General features: G+C 28.0%; 1 protein-coding gene across 2 annotated transcripts; it reads left to right on the forward strand.

The window, feature by feature from the left end:
- Nucleotides 1-494: 494 nt before the first annotated feature.
- LOC149055693 (uncharacterized) lies at nt 495-20,091 on the forward strand. Of its 2 annotated transcripts, none has more exons than XM_089225537.1 (4): nt 495-850; nt 1,084-1,209; nt 9,782-10,012; nt 19,653-20,091. In XM_089225537.1, exons 2-4 carry the CDS (start codon nt 1,125-1,127, stop codon nt 19,790-19,792), a joined length of 456 nt encoding a protein of 151 aa, XP_089081663.1. In that variant the 5' UTR covers nt 495-850; nt 1,084-1,124; the 3' UTR covers nt 19,793-20,091. The 2 variants fall into 2 exon arrangements, with proteins under 2 accessions (XP_089081663.1, XP_089081662.1); XM_089225536.1 differs by having other exon boundaries at nt 496-1,014.
- Nucleotides 20,092-21,225: the final 1,134 nt, after the last annotated feature.

Raw genomic sequence — 21,225 nt, forward strand, 5'->3', positions numbered from 1 at the left:
TGTAAACGCGACCGGATTAGCGCACAAACAGCATTAAAAAGACGAAACGGATTGAGAACGACGGGAAAAAACAAGTAAATATTATTAGTATATAAATATTCAAACCACGGAATTGTGTGTACACCAAGCGATATGCACCTTATTTAACTTGAGTATAACTTATTAAATTTAAATCAAATGCGTTTTATAGTATAAGATAACTTAGATAACACTACGGTATGCTTGGCCGAACCGGTAGTGGCAAGTGACGGTGGAATTTCCGCGGACGTCGAAGTCGACGAAAAGGATAATAGCACCTAATAATTATAAAAACAGGACGCGGCCGCCGCATCCACAGCCGGGGTGACGACGTGCGTCAAAGTTTCACCGCCCTCTAACGCCTACGCTCGACACCCGTTTTTTTCGTCCGATGTGGGCATGCGTTTTCATATGACATGGCATACCTATATAAATCAACAACGCGTTTTTGGTGGCTCAGAAAGCGCCGTTCGCTCGTTTCGGTTTACGCGATATAATAGAATATTATAATTATTTTATTAGCGCTGTTTTCGCAATTATATAATATTATTATTATCAATTGCAGCTGTAATATTCCGCAGCCGACGCCGCTACCGTTCCTCGCCGAGATCGGATATTTTTATCGTGTCGTCTGCTGCAGCGTCTCGCGCGCTATACACGGCCGGTACACGCGACAGCGCCACGCTCTCTCACCTGCGCCGCAGCACGCGTGCGTTTTTCCGAACTGCCACCGCCGGCACACACTGCACCGAATACGCAGACCGCGAGCATCCGCGCTCGAGAAAAACTCCTGCAGACGAACCGACGGAAGTATAGCGAATCCACCGACGAGGTGCATATTTTGTAATAATAATATTACAATATTATAGAGACGTAATAAAGTATATTATAACATTACTGTACTTGAAGCCACGCGACAGCAATTTATTGAATTATCCTAAAAGCTCAGCTATCCCCAATAATACCGACACTATAATATTATATATATTATAATAGGTATATTTTGTTATATATTCTCATAGTTAATAACTGTTATTATAAATATTGTTATCGTCATCGTATTAGGTACTGTTGTCATTTCGTGCCAATCGCATCAGCACCGACAAATGCCGCACGACAATATGGTGCACTTGACGTTGGTCGCCAGCCTAGTCTTCGGCTTTGTCGCCGCGTTCAGCGCCAGCATTAACGGTAAGATTACGTTCAATTTTGAAAAAAATATTAATGTGCAATAATTTTATATACCTAATGTATACTAAAATATGATGAATTTACCCATTGCAGTAACGCACCAATATCTACTCGTACTCTTATTGCCACAGTATACTCTATACTATAGAGTCTATAGGCACCGTGTTTTTGTTATCATATTTCATAATTTTTTCAGTCGTTCTGCTATCGACAAGTGTGTTAAAATGCAAAATCTACACGTCAAGATAATGATTTTAAAAATATATATATTATTATGTATTGACAATTTTATTTACTTTTACAGATATTATTTATTGTTAATATTCCGCCACACCACTAATAAATGAAACAAAATAAATATAACATTTTAATTTTATTCTTACGTGACCGATTAAAAACTCCAATTATTTGATTAACCACGTATAATTTAATTTAACATCGATATAATTTAAACAAATTATATGTTTAAGTTCCTTACTTTTATTAACTTATATACATAAAACAACAGACACGGACAATATCACCATTTTTTAACCAAAATTAGGTATTATAAGTTTCAGTATTATTGAGTATAGGTATTTATGTTCATTCGAACGCAATTATTTTAGAGCATATTATTATAATCAACACACGCTATATTTCACGCAAAATATGTTTAATTAATTAAAAATATGTGCATAGAACTATATAAATTAATTATTAATGAGTGGTTCGTTAAATTAGTGGTGTATTACCTACGTCTTATATGAATATTAATATATGCATAGGTAATGATTATATATTAATATACAAATAAATGGCCATGCTGTTAATATGGTAATCAATTAGTTACCCGAAACTGTTGACTAATTGTATAATAAAATGTATGTATAAAATAGCAATTATAATTTACACGTTATTAGATATAGATTATTATAGAGACATTATTGATAAATGATAACATTATCATAAATATCAAACCTTAAATTTATAGAATCATATAACATCATTAATTGTAGCTTACAACAAATTTTCAGATGTATAAAATTTCTAAATTATTATCACATATTTAAATTCAAACAAAAATACTACTTTCTTTTAGAGATAGGTTCAATATTTGTTTTTATCCTGCTGAACTAATAAAAAGTAAAACACCAATATTTTTAGTTTTTTAATAATGTAATCAATTAATAACTCGAATAGACTGATTAACTATAGATAGATACTTACATTTAATTTAAATAATATATATTAAGTAGGTATAGTTATGATTTATCTATCTACGTATATTTTCATATGATTATTACGAGTTTGTGCTATAATAACATCTATCAGTGACGTGCCAGAAACTTTCAATGGTGGGGGGGAGAATGTAATGTTATAAATAATAATATATTTTACAATAACTTTTTGCTATAATAACTAATAATTAATAAAAAGTATTAAGAGGACGCCACACCCGCAACAGTTGTTTCTGCCTTACAAGTGTGTAACATAGCAAATTTTACGCTCAGCAGTTTCAAATTAACTCCGTTAGCTTAAAATTTAGAATGAATTAACCTCTTATAAAAGTTAAAGGTAACATTTATATCTAAGTTATCTAGGCTTTTTTTATATTTTAATTTTAAAACGAGTTATGAGTATTTTTAGAATCGTAAATATTTTTAGAATCTGAAAATTTTCATAATTTGCTTTAAAATAAAAATATGTTTAAAAGCTTCTAACCTAACCTATATAAATGTTGCCATAATAATGATTACCTTTTTGAAAAAGATCAATTCGCTCTAAATTTTAAATTAACGGAGCTACATTGGAACTGTTGAGCGTAAAAAGAAAAAACCTCTGCGGATATCTTTATAGATTTCGAGTATTTTTCGATATTAAGTATGTCACTATAATGTACCTATGTTTTAAATTGAAACATAACATGAAATTGTTATATACAAAAACGTGATTTTTATCTGAGAGAGTGTAGGAATGTGTTTGTTAATATTATATTATTTATTTAAATCATTTATTTTTTAATATTAATAATACTAATCTGCAAATTAAACTTATTTTGGTAAAAGCATGGTGTATTTAAGTATGTTTTAAATTTATTATTATTATATCTTATATAACAGAATTAACTCAATATTCAATATTAGATGGTATAAATAGGTTTGTAGACTGGTAGTATAACTTAATTTTTATAACTGTATTTTTAATATTTTTAAAATATAGAAAATAACAATAGGTAATTTAATATTTTTTGAATTATTGCAAAATAACTTAAATTGTTAGTGGAAATATTATTTTTTTAATTTAAATCCTTATTTTCTCAATGAACAAAATATTTTGAATATTATAGTATAATATGTTAAACAACTAAACCTGTGTTTTCTATAAGTATTGTTTGTGATAAAAAAATGTATAAAGAACCGTGTTTTTATTTAATTTTAAAGCTTTTTGATTTCAAAAAAGATATATATATATATATACATCACATAAACTAAAAAAAAAACAAGAATGAACATGTGAAATATCGGTGAATCTCAAAAAAACCTTATAATTTCAAAAACTAATAGTTATTTCAAAATAATGTTAATTCAAATTGATGGGAATATAACATGTTTCGTATCCACACAATTATTAAATATTGAATTATATATCAAATATTTCTGTTTTTCGTAACGCGTTTATCAATTAATATAATTGTGTATAGCAACCTCTTATGACGTACTACCTATTAAAATTTGAGTATTATAAAAAATTTAATTTTATGCGATTATGGTGAAAACTCACGGTTAAAAACTATGAGATGGTAGATGATAAACGTCCACAACAACAATATACTCGTGTATACAAATCAATTGTAATTGGAGTTACTAATTAAATTAGTTCGACATTTCTTTGACAGGTAAAATAAATTCCAATTTCAAAGCAAACTTAACTTTTTAAAACATCGATATATTTCAACAGAGATTAATGACGTCATATCCAGTTTAAGGCTCCTGTATATTTTTATCGTCTTTAAAAAAATGTAGTTCACCAAATTAATAATTAATTTAAAATAAATAAATAATATTGTTTCAAATAACAAATGTGAAAATTATTAGTTAGACTTTTTCAATACCTTAACATAACCTATTCATTAAATTCAAATATGCATTTTATCCATTTAAGGTACTTTATAGTATGGATCACGTTTTTGTGTGTACATATTATTTATTTATTTATTTTTTTTTTTTAACAATGTTTTATTTAATCTGTTTCAAAAGATAACAATAAGAACAACTTAGGTAATAGATGATTATAAAAATAAAAATAAATTATTACATTTAAAGGTCTACTTAAATGTAATGGACTAATCATGGGCCACTATTTAAGGAACTATTAGTTTACATTGATTCTTTAAATTTTTAGCAATTGTTTATGCCACTGGCACAAATATGAAAAAGTTACAAAATACCATATACATCTATTTAAGTATATTATTTTTTGATTTAATGAATATCAAATAAAAAATAAACAATAAATTATAAAGATAGATGGTTATAATTTAGATAAATAAAATACTATTGCAGGTACCTAAATATAAAATAATAATATATTTTTTTATTATTATTAATAATAATACGCTCGGTCACATTGGGCTTACAGTGCGTTGTTAATAAAACATGAGTTTAAGAGCCCCATAATGTGTGAGATAACATTTTTGTAACATTGAGACGCGGAGAGATTGAGTTTTTCAAATTGTTGATGCGGTGGGTCCAGGAGCTTCTTTTGTCGAAAGTAATGCCGAGTATTTTAATTGTATTATAATTAATTAATTGGTAATCACCCATTTTTATGTTAATAAAGTTTTGATTTCGCTTACGAGTAAATACTGTGCATTGTGATTTTTCTGGTGAGAAAGTGAAGCCAGATGTCAGGGTCCATTTTGACCAAGAATCTTGTTTAGTTCTGAGTTCTTTTAATTTGATGTGGTCCTCGAGAGATCTGGTTTTTATAAATGTTTTCAGTGCTTTATTTTTTAGAGATAATTATTGTTTAATTTTATTGTTCCACCACGGAACTGGTGTTTTTTTGGAGGGAGGTTTTAAGTATCCGATTGTTTGTTCTGCAGTCTCTATGATGATCTTGGTGAATTTGGAGACTACTTTTTCGATATCTATATCGTCATCCGTGAATTCAGACGAGTTGATTTTCGTTTCGAGAAGGTTTGAGAATAGAGGTCAGTTAGAATTTGTAATGTTCAATTTTATTGTAGAGTAGTTCATTTGATGTGCATTAGACATTAATTCTATACAGATTGGATGATGATCGCTATAATATATTTCATTTAATACTTGCCAGTGTAATCTTTGTGCTATGGTAGGTGTAGAGAACGTTAGATCGATAGCTGAGAGGTTTCTATTGGAGGGATTTATTCTAGTTTGCTCGTTGTTATTAAGTATTACGATAATATCGTAATATTATCTAATAATTATCCATCTATTAATCTTGTTTTAATAATTATCTATAATTTTTCTTCTTAGATCGGTTTTATATGAACCCCATGTGAGAAATAATAATATTATACACAGGCATTATGATAAAGTCATTAACTGAAACGACCGGAAAGAAAATTAAAATAAGTAATTGTTTTGTCATTTCAAGCAAAATTACTGCAGATAATATGCACGATTTAAACAGTTTTTAATTACATTTGCGAGTAAAAAGCAAAAATCACGCGGTCGGGTCACCATATTTAAATGTAGGTATATAACTAACACAGCTGAATTCTCAGTATAGTCAATTCATCGTTTTGCTATTAAAACTAAATCAAAAAGTGCGAAATATGTATACCTACATTTATGAATTTACTTATTCATTACAGCGAGAACTCTGATGTTTAATTTGTTGGAAAATTCGCGGTTAATCTACCACATATGGACACCATGCTATCGACCATTTACGTTTCTCAGATGTATGTTAACTCGACTGAAATTTGCATCCCAATAATTGACGCTTATATTACTTAGGTAATCTAATAGTATATTATCTATTATTCTACTTATTTTAATCCATGTAATCCTTTGTTTGGCATTATAATCAGATACCCACATTCGATTACTAACGTACAATTAAGTACTCCATACAAATACGCCACTTGGCGGCAATCGGACTTGGACTTGAAATTTCCCCTCTGTCATTTTAGAACACCGAAATCTCTCCGCACGTATATTGTCACCCTCTAATATAATATTATGAAACGAAAATCAAACAAAATATTATGACTACTAAAATCTTAAACACGGCTCATGAGTAGGTATCCAATAATGACACATACACATACAATAATATATTTCTGATTTTTTAACCAAAACTACTGAAATCTCACTAAGTAAATATAAAAGTTGTTATTTACAATTTATACAGTTTTACAGTGTTTAAGAAGTACCTAAGTTTGATGAGAAACCAGTTTATAATATTTAAACATAGCAAAAGAATATTAACATTTATGGGATACCTAACCAATTTGAAGATTTTTTTTTTAATCCTTATTACTAGTTAAGTGGTAAGTCTAACCCATTGATTACTACAAGAATTAGTTAAAATTATTTAATATTATTCATGATTACTTTTAGATTCTTAGCGGAGCGATGAAGGTATTGATTTTATCATGATGTGTGTGTTTTTTTTTTGTGTCTGTCATCACGTTTTGAGGCAGTAAAAATGCTTCGATTTTTGACTTCAGTACCTCGTTCGATCAGAAAGTGAATCTAGTTGGTACTTTGGGGGGTCAAAAAATGCTTAATACTCTAAATAATCGAGAAAAACAAACTAATAATTAAGGGAAAACGGGAAATTTTACGCACACTAATTTTTCGACAAAATCGATTTTGGTTTTTGATGTAACTTTAAAACAAATGACCATAGATACATGAAATTTTCACCGATTGTTTATATAAGTATATTCTATCCACCATGCAATTTAAAAAAAATTTCGATTTAAGTTGAACTATTCATAGACATTTGAAATTTTAGATCATTATTAGTTTTTTTTAAAATTAATATCGATAAAAATTTATTTGTTAAGCAGAAAAGCTTGAAAATTTAATACAAGGCTCTCAACATATTGTTACAATAGCAGTAAGTTGAAAAATAAAATAAATTCATAGTCACAATTTCTTTTTATAAGCATTCAAAGTTTGAATTTTGACAAAATACGTAAAAATCACGAAAATTCACAAATTATTTTAAGCTAGAAATTCATAAAAAATTTTCTTTTTAAATCTAAGACTTAAAAATTTAATACAAGATTCCTTACAAGTTTTTCAATCTTTATCACAAATAAAAATTCCACTGGAAATTCAAATTAAATTTTTATGAGCATTTGAAATTTAAATTTTTACAAACATTGGATTTTCACTTTTAGCGATTTCCTTATTTTGGTGTAACTCTAATACAAATTACCGCAGATACTTGAAATTTTGACTGAATGTTTATATAGGCATTTTATATATTTGATAAAATTTTCAAAATATTTAGATTTGTTTTGAGCTGTTTACTGACATTTTAATTTTTCAACTTTTTTAGTTTTTTTTTTCTATAAATATCGATAAAAATTTATTTGTTCAGTAGAAAAACTTGACAATTTAATACAAGGTTTCTAACACATTGTAACAATAGCAGTTGAAAAATAAAATAAATTTATACTCACAATTTTTTTTTACAAGCATTCAAAGTTTGAATTTTGACAACATATTATGTAAAAGTCACGAAAATCACGAAAATTCGCAAATTATTTTAAACTAGAAATTGATAAAGTTTTTCTTTTTAAGTCTAAGATTTGAAAATGTTTAATAATCTATAATTTATCCTAGACAGATAAACCGTCTTCGCTCAGGATCGTTTTTCGTATACAATGATATAATATCATTGGATTCAAATTTAATTCCATCCATTACAGTAACCCACTTGTAACCTACTTTAGAGCAGAGCGACATCCACGACTTACCCGTCTTTTTTTAAAAAATTATTTATTAAAACCTCAAAAACTAAAGTTACACAATGTTTTGTTTACAATGTTAACTATATATTATGATACTACATGAAGCTCTGAAATATTACAGTGTGATTAGTTTAAGTATGTAAAAAAGGTGGAGAAAAAATCTAGTTTTATCGAGGTGTTTTATACTTATGATTTTTGTATATACGACAATTTAATATGAACTTCAAGTAATATTGTTAATTCATGTATTACACTATCCTGTTTTAGTATCATCACATACATTGTAATTGCATTGGTAATACATTATTAAATTTATTTCAGTTAATTATAGTACTTATTAATGTTCAGAGAAACTTTCTTGGCATTATTATAACTGTAAAGAAAATTTAAACGTAACACAGTCGAAAAGTTCAAAGCATGTCAAGTTTAAATTATTTAAGTCTCTATTCTCAGAAAGTCTAAAATAGTTATAATATGTATATTGTATACTGTATATTTACTAGCTAGTAGTTACTACTATTGTCTATACTTTAGAGTATAAAAGTACACAATTTTATTTTAAAATTATAAGATTATATACTTTTCAGTAAATTTGGATGTTCTACCAAGTCAATTTTAAATAATATAATATTCTTGTTAAGAAACTATTAAGTGTATTTTTATCCTAACAAACAATGTTATACATCAATAGTATTGAAGATGATAATATGTTCTCAAGCGTTATTAAACGACACTTATTTAAAATCAAAATATAATAATGTGGGAAGCATAAACTATAAGTACTTACACGTGCAGCAATACTCGGAAATTTTGAACAGTGAGTTTAAAGGGAAAAACGTTTTATTCATCATAAATAATGATAACAATTTTATTAATATTGAACGCATATTGCATATAATATTACATAAACTCAGTTCCATGATCTATCTGTATAAAATATATTGTCAGTATTCTGAACAGTAGTATAATTAACGTAGGTATCTAAATTCTGGTGTCATGTGACATTCGATGTAACTATTGAAAAACTTAAGGTTTTAACAATAAAGAAAAAAAAGTATCAAAAAAACCATTTCCGGATATATATTTTATTTCATATGAAGCTTTTCACTCTCAAGTACTTGAAGTACTTAGTATCCATGTAAACTAAAATTATACACTTAAACCGATTTTACATAAATACATTCTATTTATTTAGTTGGTACAGATTTTACGAGAATAAAACAAAAATTTGAACCACATCTGCCGTAGAAGTATTTTTTTTTTTAACTTAACCATCCACCATTAACCGCATAAATATTGTAATACTAATCCTGAAAAGTACCGAATAAAGAGTTTTTTAAGTTGACGCTCTATAGTTAAATTTTTCATGCCACCACTGTTACCATCTTCTCCTACACACGCTTAAGGAAATGTATCTTACTCAACTATATTTAGATCAAAAAGTGTGCAATAATTTACAAACATTCATCATTTGATTTATAATATCGCGCATATTAATTGTGGACGTTTAACTTCTTAAACAAAATATAATACAATGATATTTCAATTATTATTTAGATTTTTATCAAAATATACGGACCTCTTACGACTGATGGCGGTACGTGTTTGTTACAGATGACAGCAACGAAGGTTTGTCGGCGGTGGCAGCGCCTTGGGATGGTAGCCGTTTAGACGAAAGGATTTACGCTGATACGCCAAACTATCTGACGTTCCAGCTGAACCGCAAGAGATATTCCGTACCATATCACCCGGTGGCCAGGTTGAGAGCCAGTCAAACGGCCGGCGTGGTGTTACCGTACGCCATGATCACCAACAGGAACTACATAAACGACGATGGAAACCGATGTAATAACATAATATAAGTGAAATAAGTATAAAAATATTTAAGTAATAGGTAACCATATTACGTATACAGGGTGGTTCTTTTATCAAACAACACTCATTATTTAGCAAAAACTATTGACTTTTTTCAAATTTCTTTTTTTCAAAATTTTAGATCCATCTTGTTCTAGAACTATATATTTTTTAAATATTTTCACTCTTATATTTATCAGGTAAACCATTATCAACTTTTGATTTTCAAATGACAGCCTATACTTAAAATTTCATAAACTAAAGAGGCTATTTTTCAATGAATTTTCAAGTTTAAATTTTCATTTTTCATTAATCCGTTTATAATATATAGCCTCCCAAAGTTGGGTGGTGTTTGTGTGTTATAGGTGTATGTTAGGTGGTATTTACATACGAACGCCATATTATGCATGTTGTTTAATAAAAGAATCACCCTGTATAGTATTTAATATTACAATAAAATATATGTATTTTAGGACCCTATGATAATATAAGAAGGTACATGTTTCTATTGATCTACTCGGATATTAACAATTTCCTACACACATATTATAATATATTAAATGCAAATATTTTATGTAAAAATAGTAGTTGACAATTCGTCAAGTCATTGCAGTGTATTGTGGGGTTAGGTTATCATTCGATAGTGCCGAATGCATAGCCAAATATTCATGATCGAAGCGTATATTTCACTACACTTGATATATTTCATATAATATGCTTACAAATAGTTGTCACACATCGCGCGTGTACCTAAGTTAAGTTACGTAATTTTCATACCAGCAAGGGTCTTTTCGAATTTCCCAAAGCTATATGCCTACCCATATTATTGTAATATTCTGTGTGTATCACTTATATATTTATACGTACAGCTTAGTAAATTCTATAATAATTTTTCTACTCGGTAAGCCATATGATATTATATTTTCACAACAGTTTAATTCTCTATAAGCTTGATTGTTGCATTACTTTATAAGGAATATTAAGTGCGGTGCTTACCTGTTGCTTTTTAAAATTATACAGGAAGCATATTGGAGATAACCGGTGAATAATATATGCACAGTCTTAATTTGAGGGATTGACGTTCATCGAGAATCGGGTGATATGTGTATCTTCGGTTAGGTTCACCAACACATAACATTACACTACAATATTATTATTATATTATAATATTATAATACGCGTGCCCGAAAAGTGACTAAGTGAAATGTTGATTAGATATTCACTGTCGAATTTTCATCGCACTACACAAAAACACTCTTGCGGGAGCAAAAAAAAAAAAAAAAAAAACTGTCAAGAATCGGACGCTGAGAAAACGATCTCGATAACCGTTTTACAATACTGACCAACGCCATATTATATGCATCGCAACCACGGTCACGCGCTTTCCTCGATAGGTATACCGTAAACAGTATTATGGTTGGTCGAACGTTTACCACGGTCGAAACGCGTGAGAACTTCACCGATAAAATACATTTGTCTCGGTGAGAACTTATGAATCGCGTTATATTTTCCCTAGCTGCACTATATTATGTATATTGTATAGTTTTGATCATCTTTTTCAAACATAATATTATGCAAAAGAAAACATATGACATGGAAAAATAAATATCAAATTTAATAACGACTGCGCCAGTTCCATGAAAGTAAATTGTCATGTAACGTGTCACGCCGCTTGTCCCTTCGGCGACGTTCGTGGTTGCACCTCCGGTTTCCTGCGTGATTTCCGCACTTCACCGTGCCGCATATTTATATTATATTAATTTAGAAATCATTCGATGGCAATGTATTATTTGAAATCGATTTCACAATTATTTTAAAAACCAGCGAATGTTGTCATCGACAATTGTAGTTCGATGTGGTCTGAAACATAGCCTATATTTATTTTATTATTTATAGTATTGAAAACAAATTAAAATGGATTCACAGCTACATCGTGTGTCGTGTTGTGTCGTCTAAATCGTATATTAAGGAGGGTTTCCACTATACACGTGTGCCGTGTACACGTAAAATGTTCAGCTATGTCCAACAACATGGTAAAGTGGTTAATCATGTAGTAACCTAACCCAAATAACCAATTATATAGAAAAGGATTTGTGCGAACGCGTATAGTAGGAACCCGCCTTTAAGATTGGACGTTACTTTGTTTGGTATCGTGTAATAACCAAGTTGCAACCGAGTATACCAAGAACTTACTACAGCTCTATTTTTAAACCAATATGGTTACCAGTTGTAACCATATTTACCACCCCCACACACGACACTATACGTGAACAACACGCCACATTATGATTAATTTTATATGATATAACAATACGAGTAGATACTATAAAACATTTCTCGGAAATAGAGATCATTAAAAACAAGTGATTTGCGTGCAATTACCTACATGAAATATATATTTACGATTTTCATATTTAAATGTTTCATGACTTTATAAGTTCGATTAATTCTGATACAATCCGTTAGGGAGTTTATTGTTAGAGTTTACCAACAACTTATTCTTTGTGAGCTATAATTTTTGACAATATAATTATTACAAAAATCTATTGAAATACGGATATTATGTGGCTTTTAAATATTTTGTATATTATACTTTTATGTATTATGCCCATGCCTTCAAATATGCGCGATAGAATTTAACACATTTTTTCATTATAAACCTATTTAAGTTATTCACATATTATCATATTATTGACAATTATCGTATTATATGGTATCGAATTCGCGACTATTTAGGGCATCTTGGATGGACTCCATGATGATGGCCCTCCAATAATATCTACACTAAAAACTGTGTAAGTACTTGCAAACTCTAAAAACGGACTTGCATATTCTTTCGAATCACTTGAAAATTATTGTCAGTGGTTCAAAGTGGTTTGTACTATGTGGGCGGTCCAAATTTACACACGTTGACAAGGTTGTCGTTGAAAATCCTATAATCGCTGAACGGCTGCAATAGTACTTCAGCGTTATTCCACGACCTATAATCAAATATAACAATATGGCGTTTACCAAATGTCAATTTTTTTATGTCTCAATAGCATTTCAAATTTATAGATGACATATAATAATAGGTGTGTATAGTCGTTGAATGTGAGACAGGTATCAAGGGATTAAAAAAAAATAGTGGTTAGATACAAAATATGCAAACATAAACCATCGTATACAAAGTTACAAATCATTGTTTTAGTTTTCAAAAATGATAAATATTAAACCTACGTATAAACATTGGGTAGCAATCTATAGTCTATACTACTATTGTTAAGACTTAAAATGAGTAATTAATAATGTTATTAAATTAGCTAGTAAACAAAAATCTTTGAAATAGTAATTAAGAACGTGGAGCCACAATATTTGATAAGCATTATAGAGTACTCTATGCCTCATGTAAAACACTCAAAACATACCTACCTACCAACTAACTATTGACTAAAAACAAAATGTACGCCATTCGATCCTCGTCGAATAGTGATATTATTATATTCGATCCCTAACTGGGCTTACTGTTTATATATATATGTATAATCGGAACCCCCATAGCTAGGTATAATTAATAAATTAATGAATTAAAATTAAATTAGGTTAATTGATAATTTAAATAATGGTGTGAGATGTCTGTGATTTATATTTTTGAATTGAGCACAACAAAACCAGTCGTTACTTTTCATTTAAATGTCCGATTTCTTAAAAAATTCGTAGGTCAACTGTTAGCATAGTAAAAGTCGTATAGCTCTTTTACAATTCTTTTCATGGTTTTAGACCAAATAGATTTCTCCTGTTAATCGAGTTATTCAAAATAGCCGTAGAATAATAAAATTATCTTATAAATAAATTTAATATGCCCATATGACCATATGGCAACTCTCGAGCCAAGCCTCAAACGTAATTCAAACATTCCTATTCAAATAGTGCCACAAAATAACCAAAGCATATCTTTATATGTTCCAAATAATACATTCCATCGTAATGGCCTCGCTTCAAAGTGTTGACAAAACTTTTTACGAACGGTTATTACACTACTACTTATATCTATAACCATACCTTAATCTTTTAATATTATATTGTACCAAATCCGTTAGTGTTATATCTAGGATGATCTACTGATCTGTTTTAAACGAAACTTATGCGGTGTCGTGAGTTTTTAAGCGACGGTATTAAATCAATTTCCATCAATGAAGTTCCAACCAAATGGAATGGTTTCTTCACTAAAGCTTCATCATTATTACCTATATTATACTGTATATAGCCATATTAATATTCATCATTCTCGCTTATTGCAAAATAATTGCTTAAAAATATGTTTTACCTATTACCTACTATAAAACATACATAATAAAAATAATAATAAATTCCTAAAAATCAAAATCCAAGTCTCAATTTTTCATCGTGTCGTGTACTCGTGTAGTTCTATTTATTAACAATTATAATAATATAAATGACATTACTTTGCACACCATGCAAGTGGGAATGTCCCTCGCTACGGCAAGAGATTTGTTACCGTTTAACGTTTATATTATGACGTACGAGCGCATTGGCAGTCAAACAAACAGCGTTTTCTCGGCACAAATGATAGTTTTGTTTCCTCTTCAAAAGTACATAATATAATAATAATATCATACATTATACATGTGACAAGTATTGTCAATTGTACACGACGGACGGAAGTACAAAACATAATGCCCGTTGACCGATCTATATAACAATCCAAATTTAAGAGTTTTTTTTTTTTTTGTTATCATACTATATTATAAAAGAGTAGAAAATCCCACACGAAGTATTAACAATCACAATCACAAAAAAAAAAATTATTATTCGTTTCACAAGTTTGTTAAGACCAGGATTATGGTATTAATAATTCAAAAACGTGTTGTTATACAGTTTGAATTATTTTATATTATTATATATCGTTTAGGAGGAGTTATGATAATATTAAGTGTGGTATTAATACACTGTTAAACCGATCATTTATTTCTGAATTGAAATTTGTCTGTTCATAATATTTGAAATTATCCATCCAAAAAAAAAAAAAAGCGGGTAAGTCGTGGATGTCACTCTGCTGTACTGTAGGCTACAAGTGGGTTACTGTGATGGATGGAATTAAATTTGAATGCAATGATATTCTATCATTGTATACGAAAAGCGATTCTGAGCGGAGACGGTTTATCTTTCTAGGATATATTATAGATTATTAAAAATTTCCAAATCATAGATTTAAAAAGAAAAATTTCTATGAATTTCTAGCTCAAAATAATTTGTAAATTTTCGTGATTTTACGTATGTTGTCAAAATTCAAACTTTGAATGCATGTAAAAAAAAAATTGTGACTATGTATTTCTTTTATATTTCAACTGCTATTGTAAAAATATTTTAAGAGCCTTGTATTCAATTTTCAAACCTTAGATTTAAAAAGAAAACTTTTATGAATTTCTATCTAAGATAATTTGAACATTGCTGTAATTTGTAAGTATTTAGTCGAAATTTGAACTTTAAATGCTTATTAAAAAAAATTATGCCTATGTATTTTTAATATTTTTCAACTGCTATTGTAACAATGTGCTAGGTGTTTTGAATTAAATTTTCAAGCTTTTCTACCCAACAAATACATTTTTATTGATATTTATAGAAAAAAAAAACTAAAATAGTTTAAAAATTAAAATGTCAGTAAAACAAAAACAAAATATTTTGAAAATTTTATCAAATATAGAAGATGCTTATATAAACATTCAGTGATAATTTCAAGTATCTGCGGTCATTTTTTTTAAAGTTACATCAAAATAAGAAAATCACTAAATGAGAAATCTAGTTAAAATCCAATATTGTAAAAATTTAAATTTCAAACGCTCATAAAAATGTAATTTGAATTTCTGGTGGATATTATTTTTGTATTGAAGATTTACAAACTTGTAAGGAATCTCTTATTAAATTTTCAAAAAATTCAAAATTCAAAAATCGTTTCAAGTAATAAATCGCACCCATAATAATATGATATATTATAATATGTATAAATAAAATTAAAATAACATCAAAATTTCAGTAAAATATGTTTTAGTCATAATATTAAAAACTATGCGTATGCGTACATTACGAATTGGATATACTGAGCGATTTATGGCCGTTATTTTCGCGTGTAGACATATGATCCGATTTGATGCTAATAAAAATACAGTGATATTATACACATATAATAAGTATTATTGTATTCCTATATCATAATAAACGATACGAATCTATCTACACATGTATACATGTGCATGATTATAACAATTATTTCGAGCCATGTCCCACACATCATAAAATTGAAAGGTACTGAAATTATGCATATTACAGGAATAATAATTATAAGAGTCATAAATGTACATTATGGACATTACAAACTGTTGTAAATAATAAAATACAATCAAATGATATTTTCATGCTATAGATTTTCTATACTATTCTGATCAAAAACTCAATTACGTAAAGTTATAACGAAAAATTCTGTCGAAACTAAGCATTATTTTTTTTTCACCACATTATGTTTATACCTAATATTAATGAACACATTATTTGTACTTTATTTTATTTTATTGTGATTTATTTTTTAAAGTTATTTAAGTAATATTATACTTATTTTTTTAATGCTTCAATTCTTCGAAATTTTTAAATCAAAAGGCCTTGACTTGAGTTATAATATTATATTATTATGTGTAAAGGGATAAAATATTATATTAGAGCTCTTACATTATGTGTGCAGGTTATACAAAAAAAAAATATATATATATATACCAACATACTAGCTACTCGTTTTTTTCTACTACAAAAAAGACAATTTAACTGTGAAAATTAAAATAGTAATATGGACGGTCGACCACCAAATGAAATCGTTCCATTCAAACATAATTAAAAATAAATTTACAATACTTAGGATATTTTACAATCGTATGATAAGTATAATACATTAATTCTATTGGGTATTGATTATAATATATTACTAAATAACATATATAATCATACTCATCGCACACGAACAAACGCCTAATTGGTCTGTTCGAATATTGATGATAATGCGTGACATTTTCAACAAAATTAATACACTTTCGGACAATCGTGTAATTTCATGTTTTTTAAAAACTTTTTGTTACTAAATTATGGCATGGCTATATATAGTTCTCTTGGTATACGTATCAGATATTATTAATTTATTTTATTGAAATTATTATATTGGCCAAATAAATAGATTAAATAAAGCAATTAAATGCAATAAAAATCTTTAAAATTTAATTTAAAATAAAAAATGTACTAAAATCGAAATATTAAAAGTATAAAAAGTAGGTTAAATCGTCTGAAAAAAAATTTTATTTTTATGTGGGTGCATATTAAATTATAAAAATAATTGAGTAATTAGTTTTCTTTATAGTGTATAGATGTCGAATGTAACTTGATATTTTGTAGACAACTATAGCTTTAATTAATAGGTAGGTACATGTTAAGTTCAAATTAAATGATAAATATTTATAAAAAAATTTACCGAAACAAATCGTATATTTGTGTATGGATATACTTTATATTTTTATTATATATTATTGTTTCAAATACATTGTTGATCAGTTGGGATCAGAATTTATAAATATTTCATATTGTTCCATATGCACTCGATTTATAGTAGATCAAGCTAGAAATCCATGCTATACAATAGTGAGTTTCAAAATTAAAAATTAAAAATGCATATTTTGCAAATTTCGTCAACTTTAGGGAAAAAGTGCATATTTCATTATTTTTGTACGAATGATGGTATACATATTTAATATTTTCTAAAAAAATCCATCTTTTACTTTTTTAAATCTGTGTATTTCAATAACAATATTGAATACAAAACTCAGTTATTTAATGTAGGTATTTATTATTATTGACACAGAGGACAAATAATGTAACGACTCCAACGATACAGTGTGCATTATATCTCTATCGCATTAATATTCTAATGAACAATCTTTCCGAATATATTTTTTTAAATATTTTTTCAGTTCAATAAAATGTCAAAAGGTAGGTATTATGAAATTATTTTTCCACAATTAATAATTTTTTTTAGCACAAATTAATTTTAAAAAATAATGTTTTTTTCGTGCGTATTTTTTCATTTTTGGCTCTTATAACTTTCGAACTCTATTCATTAACTTACTATAGTTTAAAGTTGTAACGTTTTAGAGTGGCTATAAAAATACAATAATTTTGATAACATAGTATAGTTTCTTATGTAGTTTAAGTTTCAGTTAGTTTCATTCAGTTTAATATAATATAATATAGCATACCATATAGTGTAGTATATAGTTTCTGTACCTATACAAAGTGTAACTGAAAGACTTGACAAAAAAGAAAATTATGCTAATTAAACATATGACAAAAATTGTTAATATTACATGTTAAGGAAATAATTTAAGAAATATACTCATGTCAAGAAATTCTCAAAAATCATATTTTTAAAAAATGTATTACGTTCCAAATTAATTTAACCAAAAAAATATTGAAATTTAAAAAAATTTTTAAAAAAAAAACTACTTTACTGAGATAAATTTTTTTACCATCAAAATTATTCTTATAAGCAGATTCACAAATAGGCTGTTTTGAATGTATCCAAAATTATTCTATTAAATTATTTTTTTTATTTTCAGTACTAAAAAATAAACATAAAAAAATGTATTATAGATGTAGCGCTAGGGTAATGAAAAAATTTTTTTTAAAAATGTAAATTTGAACAAAAGTTATTCTAAAAGTTAGTTCTATCTGTGACACCTTGTATATATAGTGTTCTATAATATGCATTATACATGCTATCATACTGTCCATGCTTTTTCGAGGAAATTTATAATTCTTGGTTCTTTTCCGGTACTGAATGAATCTTTGGACGAGATGGTATTTATGTAAAATTTTGTTCAAGTGTATATTGGTTAATTGAACATTTTAAGAATGTGTGTTTCGCGGAGAATACACAGAAGCACGTTTCACACATGTCCAGGTTCCCTGTGGAATAATATAATAATTTTTTTAATTAAAATTTAAAACAATACTATTTTAATGCAATATGAACATAAATAACCAACGTACCAATGTGATTTTATAGCTCACAATACAAATTATATTTTCTTCAATTCGGAACCCTCAAAAAATTTATCTTAAAGCAGTGAGGAAAAACACAAATCATTGTTAAACTAATACTATAATAAATAGCTCTACTCGTAATATATAATATGATATAATATATACAAATATTTGATTTATTTATGGATTGTACCAAATTATATATAAAAAAAACTGATTTAGTCCGTTTAAAATAAAAAAATGTGTATAAAAACTTTGATATTGAGTTGATTGTTAAAAATATTACAAAATACAACACAAAAAGAAAAATAATACTTGGAAAATCAATAGTGTCAGAATATGTACAAAACCAAAATGCAAAATAAAATTTTCAAAATTGACTTTATTTCGTATTTTAACTTTGTGACTTATTTTGGTAGATCTACGTTTAACATAAATATTTCTATTGATAAAAAAAATATATATATATTTTTCTACAAATTCACTATAACCCTATAGCCATAATCGACATAGACGTATACTTTAATCTTTTTATCATATTTATGTGTCATTGCAGTCGAACCAATGTGGAAGCCGACCGCAGCCGAACTATTGACTGTGCTGATGAATCGCAGGAAGAACATGGACACTGGAATGGATAACACAAATTTCATGCGATTCGGCATCAGTAAAAGGAAGCTTTTTGACGACAAATAAAGAACCTTCAGCGCGCGGTCTTCTAATTAAATCTGTAACGGTCATTGTCGGCTATAATTATTATTATTATTATTATTATTATTATCCCAAAATAGTTTCATTGTTTTGACATAACACTTGAACAGAAGAGAACAAAAATTATAAACACGATGCCATAACTGGTATTTTATGGTTTTATTTTAATTTTTAGTTATTTTTTTTTGTTTTAATAAAAGGTTTTTTTTTTCTAAACATCTCATCACATAAAATATTCGTATACAAAATTTTAATAAAAACAATATAATATAAATTATATATTATTATAATATTTTAATATTCCTACGTCTTCGCACACACTAGAGTTTTTTTTTTTATTAAGGATAAAGCCTCGGTAACGTGAACATTGGCTTGTTTGTAGACGATAATGATAATTTAAATTAAATTGTACAATTCAATATCTTTCAAAAATAAAATTATATTTTGGATGGATTCTTCGTCAGGGCCCAGTGCGTCGTGAATGTGTACCGGTATGTTATATTTTTGTCTTGCCTCTTTTGTGTCTCTGCATTCGGTAATAATATGTTTGATTGTAGTTGTAATTCCACATGTAAGGCATATTTTTAGGTGGCTCTTTTTTCGTAAGGTGGCCACTAAAGTCTTATACCACGAAGGTATTTATATGATATTTTTTTACTATAAACGTTAGGCATAGGTACGTAGTACGTACTATATTGTATTAGAGGTAATACTAATACAATATTTGAGAAATTCAGTGAACGAAAGTTTTTATTTTTAATAATACTTCAAAAAATCAAAATTTGTACGGTTTGTATAATCAGTGATGATAAATCTCATTCATAGTAGGTACACGGTATATGTACGAACCGCTCTCACATCGCCTGAAATGCTGAATACTAATGCAAGTACCACTGATCAATTAGCTATAGAAAAAAAAGTTTTTTTGAAAATAAACGGTTTTTATTATTTTTATTAGGCGTATTGTTATTTATTAGCATTTCGTGCGATGGTTAGCTGACGAACATTTTTTTTTGTTTATTAAATGTTTATTTTTAACAGATTGCATTTATAAAGGGATAAAACAATATATAGAATATAAAAATAGAGAAAGTGAGCGAGAGAGAAAGATATTATGTCTACTATACAGTGCAGCAACACATTGACCATACACATGGACGAATCGTTATAAAAGACATAGCGAAGGTAAACGTAATGACAGCAGAACTGTCAGTACAGAACGGAAATAAAAACTAAAGTGTACATAATAATTGGTAGCTGTTGAACCGGAAATACTTTTAGCCCTGCAGTCTCTAGTGACCCGCTAGTGATCTGACCGAAGAACAGATTATTCTGAGACCACTGGTCCCCGATGAGATCGTCGTGCGGCCATCATAATATCATGTCATGTCAGTATGTCACTACGTTAGTGCGTTGTT

Source organism: Diuraphis noxia, unplaced genomic scaffold, assembly GCF_037042655.1.
Source record: "Diuraphis noxia isolate RWA-SAM2 unplaced genomic scaffold, SU_Dnox_SAM2 contig0004, whole genome shotgun sequence".
NCBI lineage: Eukaryota > Metazoa > Arthropoda > Insecta > Hemiptera > Aphididae > Diuraphis > Diuraphis noxia.